Source organism: Clarias gariepinus, chromosome 8 (genome assembly GCF_024256425.1).
Source record: "Clarias gariepinus isolate MV-2021 ecotype Netherlands chromosome 8, CGAR_prim_01v2, whole genome shotgun sequence".
Lineage (NCBI taxonomy): Eukaryota > Metazoa > Chordata > Actinopteri > Siluriformes > Clariidae > Clarias > Clarias gariepinus.
In genome coordinates, this window is record NC_071107.1 from 24,890,256 (window position 1) to 24,895,000 (window position 4,745).

The 4,745-nt window shown below is 43.8% G+C and overlaps 1 protein-coding gene across 2 annotated transcripts in view; it reads right to left on the minus strand.

Moving 5' to 3' along the window:
* Positions 1-628: 628 nt before the first annotated feature.
* The window catches only part of pkdcca (protein kinase domain containing, cytoplasmic a), a 23,246-nt gene continuing 19,129 nt past the window's right edge, over positions 629-4,745 (minus strand). For both annotated transcript variants that reach the window (XM_053503010.1, XM_053503009.1), the window contains 2 exons: positions 2,461-2,634; positions 629-1,639 (listed from right to left, as the gene is read on the minus strand). In XM_053503010.1, the coding sequence (XP_053358985.1) occupies positions 1,554-1,639; positions 2,461-2,634 (260 nt within the window). In that variant the 3' untranslated portion in view covers positions 629-1,553. The remainder of the gene's footprint in view (positions 1,640-2,460; positions 2,635-4,745) is intronic.

Consider the following 4,745-nt stretch of genomic DNA (forward strand, 5'->3'; position numbering starts at 1 on the left):
CAAAATAGACAGAAATGTTGTTTCGAACTGCAGTTTTTATATGCTCTTAGAAGGCTGGAAGAAAAAAAAGCTTTATGGCCTCAGACAAAAGAAAGTAAGCGCACAGCTCTATGAACATTCGTTCTGCCGTGGGTAAAGGCCACAAGGGCGTCGGGTCGGAGGTCATTCATTGCGTGTAATGTTTCTCTAGAACACAGTCGCATAGCCACAGGCAGGACCACATTAACTTGTTCAGTCTTTTTGCCTTGACACACACACACACACACACACACAATAATCATCTGAACAGTACACACACATACTGCCCAGTGACCTTCACACACTTAATCGTGACTGTTCTCTGTTTCTCTTCCCGACGTGCTCCAGCCAGGATTGGGATTGGCACCGCACAGCACCACGTGTTTATGAGGGGTTTTTTTCAGACAGTGACCCAGTGCCAGGCCAGATGCACGGCACGCCCGTGCCAGCCCTCCCAGCCCCTAACCTTCTCTCTCCAAAGCCTTCCAAGACTGTAAATTTGTGTTTGTTCTCACACACGCATACTTTCTCTGTTTTTCAGTCTGAGGAATAAGTCAGAAGACACCACAATACTGTGAAGAAGAAGAAAAAAAAACTCAAGACACCACTCTGAGCCTCAAGACTTCCATATTTTTTTATACAAAAATATTGCTTTTATCACAATTGTCATTATATACACTACATTGTTAGGAATCTAATTCAGCTTCATTTGAATTGCTTTCCCTGAAAGCAAAGACTCATTTAATCCTTCACATGACAAGTAAAAGTTTGGCTTCACATTTCCTTGGGAAATTCATAAAGGTTGAAGGGGGGGCGAGATCACCTTGTAATGAACAAGGAGTCACACAGAGTGCAGGTGTGGATTTGGATCTTCTCCGTGTAAGACATACACAGCTGCGATTCATTTTCCATCTGATCATGACACTTTGCCAATGCACGCACACAACAGTAATGTCATAGTCACAAAAAACCCCCACACATTTAAACTTTCTTCATTTTACAGTAAACTTGACCTGTCGTTCTTGCACCATCTGAATATTTGCTTGAAAATATGGCTGTAACATGTGTTCATGTGATGCTTAACCATCGCTACACATCGCTACAAAGACCCTGTGTTCATCTGAACTAACGGAGGAGATTAGACATACCTGAGTCCTGAACGTGACACCTGACGTGATACCAAATAAAAAGGACAGAAGGATTTGTGAATTGGGGAAACGAATAAGTGAAAGAATGGCTTCCTGATTGCTGCATGTCTTGAGGATTGAGGATGTTTCGAAGGTCCAGGACCTAACCAGGTAGAAATGACTTTTCAACATTCACAATAAAGTATTAATCGCAGACAAGCGATCCACTGCATTGCACTTAATCAGGTCTCAATGTGTTCAGGGTCCTCGTGAATATAGAATAAATAATTTTTTAAAAGTGTCTAGATGGACGGAGCGCCGCGAGGTTGACTCGACCCAACCGTCCTCGTTACAATCGCAGTGTGAGAACGCAACGAGACCGTGGCTCTTCCTCGTCCTGTCTCTGTCTCAGCTGTCCTGCCGAACATATGCTAGCTTTCCTTTATCTGGAGCCATGGTGGACAAACCCGTCTTGAAGAGCACAAGCTGGTGGCCTGGGGGGAAAAGAAAGACAAACGAGAATAGGATTGTCAGTGAGGACATCCACTGCATGAGAACATTCCATACAAATGAAACACTGGATGAAAGTGAATGAGTACAATGTGGGAGTAAGACATGTATGAGCTAATCAAGAAAGCGAATGGAGAGAAACAAAGGGGATGAAGATGGATGGAGACATACTGCAGAGAAACAGAGGAAGAGTGAAAGCGAAGAGACAATCAAGCATGCTCAGGAAGACAAATGAGGCAGAGAGAGAGAGACAGTAAGGAGAGGTGAGGGGGAGGAGGAATTCATGAGTGGTCAGCTTGAGGCTGTTCAATAGAGATTAGGGATAGACGTGCTGATGTGCTCCTTTCAGGCCACGCTTTAATGAAGTGGCAGTGTGCTGCCGAGGGGGAGGAGAGGAGGGGCGGAGCACAAGGAGCGAACAAGTGATGAAAGAGGTGTGCGGGGAGGAGGCGGCAACGGCAGCCAGAGCACTGTTTGATCAGGAGAACATCTGTCAGCACTGAACCTTCACTGAGGTACCCGCGTTCTCTCTTTTCTACACAGACAATCGCACGCATACTGCATGTGCACACACACACACACATAAACACACCCATGCACATGGATGCTGCCATGACGTGCACCTCACATGATCTTATTCTCCACTTAGTCTTTATGTTCTATAAATTAGAACATAAAAAAAACTGTCCTTTCCTCCTGGAGTAACGATCCAAAGACTCTCTCTTTATGGATGGTCATGTGCATCTGGTATTTATGATCATTTGAGTAGCACATGAAGGCAGCGTGAGTTAGAGGAATGTTGTACCTGTCCAAGTGCTCTGGTTGGTCATGATGAAGGCTCTGCACTGTACGTGGCTCTCGCACACACCGATGGCCTCGTCGACATTGTAGACAGACAGCATGCATCTGTCGTGCTGATAGGACGGCCAGCAGCGGTAGTTCTCTCCTGGTATAGACACATCTTCTACCTGTTTATATTCTAGGAAATACACACAAAAGATTATATGAGATTGATAGAAAACTAGAAAATGACATTAAACAACATTGCGACTAACAATGTTGCATCCTAGAGGGGTTTTTTTTGTTTGTTTGTTTTTCCTTTAAAGGTGCTGGTGTTTCCACCAAAAAATGGGGAAGTATAAATCCATAATTGATTATAATAAAAAAAAAAAAAGATTCTTCTATGGTACTATTTTTATCCTCTGTTTTTAAGAGCATAATGTGTGGGACGTTCAGAGGAGGCTGTGCAGGTTTATGAGTCTCTGCTGGACATGTGTCCAATTACTCACACATTCACTCGGTCTCTCTCTCTCACACACACACACACACACACACACACAGACATGTACGCCAATTATCGTAACCTCCAGTCACAATGCAGACCACTGTCACCAGGCAACTGCAGCAACAGGCAGAGAGCAGGAGGGAAGATAAAGTGAATGAAAGAAGGAGAAAGAGGGCAGATAAAGACATGTGAAGACAGTGTGTCTAAAGAAAGCTAAACCAACAATGACCCTCCCTTTGCTTCACCCGTCCCAGCCCTCTTTCTGCTCCACTGTCTCACTTACTCACTCCAACACAACACATCTATACACCCGGCACACAAAAGACTAGTTGTTTAGTAGAACACTCAATACTAATCATTATACCGCAATTAAAACCAGCATTTCTGCATTTCTAGGTCCCAACTGCTGATTACAGTGAAATCATTTACTCAAACTCTTTTTTTTTGTGTGTGTGTGTGTGTGTGTGTGTGTGTGTTTGATCTCACATGCACAGAAAGGAATTAATTTTCAGCCAGTGACAAATACACTGTGGTCAAGCAGTCCTATCTGTCAAGGCAACAAAGTAGAGAAAGATTAGGCAGTGGTTTAAAGGATAATCATTTGCTGTTCCCATCTTGACCAAAGGAAAATATTCGGAAACATAAACCAAGCGAGAGATTCAAACGAGGATGAATAGCTGAGAAACAAGCCGCTGTAACTTGGCCAATACTCACATCAAACTGGCCACGCAGGCCAACTCTTAATGGTTGGACGCTGTGTTAAATCATTGTTTTTTTTCTTCTCACAAACAACAGACGAGTTATCTGTTTCTTGTCATGGTGCGGCCATGCTCCCAGCTGTGGCATCTGTCTTATTTATGCGGTGACATACACAACATCGACAAAACGCTCAAACTTGTTAGTTGTCAGAGGTCTGTATCATGCAATATCAAATCACAGCTTCTAAATGTCCGTGCCATATACAGTACAGTAAAACCTATAATAAGAAAAAAACCTACACAGCGTATTTTACATACTGTACACATGCTCATTTCTCCGGTGTAACAAGCAAAGTGTTCCAAATCAACACCAGGTTTGTGATCACGCTACTCACAAACTAAACATTTCTGCAATTTTCTCATTAAGAGGCCAAACTACTGGTTAGATCAGCGCACCACAGAGGAATTCCCTGAAAACTCCTTTCCTGTGCTGCTGAATCCCACACCAAATGGAGCTGATGGACCACACCACACATTCTGGGGTCCTACAGTACGTGATTTTTATGTTTTATGTCTCTGGAGTAAACGCTTTATCTAATAAGAGAAGTAAGTGTGTGAAAACAGGAAAGTAGGTCTGTGCTGTGTTAATGCCCAGAGTGCAAAAATAAAGTGAGACTGTTGTTTCAGTGTAGTGTGTTCAGTGCATTCTGTGTCCAGACTCTCTTGAGGCTGTTTATTCAGGGTGGATTTAGGCTTCGCCTGAGTCAGGCATGTAGAATGGATCAGTGTCTCTAGATTAATCTATAAGTTCAGCTTCCTGTGCCTGTGACAGCTGGCCTGATGGGTACAGTACGGCCCCTTCCAAGCATAGACCTCGACCCAATGACTGCTCAACCATGAACTACTGAGCCTCTTTCCATCTCTTTCTCTCTCTCTCTCTCCATCTTGCTCTGGGACATGCCTGAATGGGTGGCGAGAGCCCGGCTGATTTATACTACCCTGATCCACTTGATCTTAAAGAGAAGGATTGGCAATTTTTTTTCAGCAAGGCCACAGGAGCTTCTGTCTTAGGCTGTGGGTTTGTCTGAATTTAGTGTCTGGAGTGTG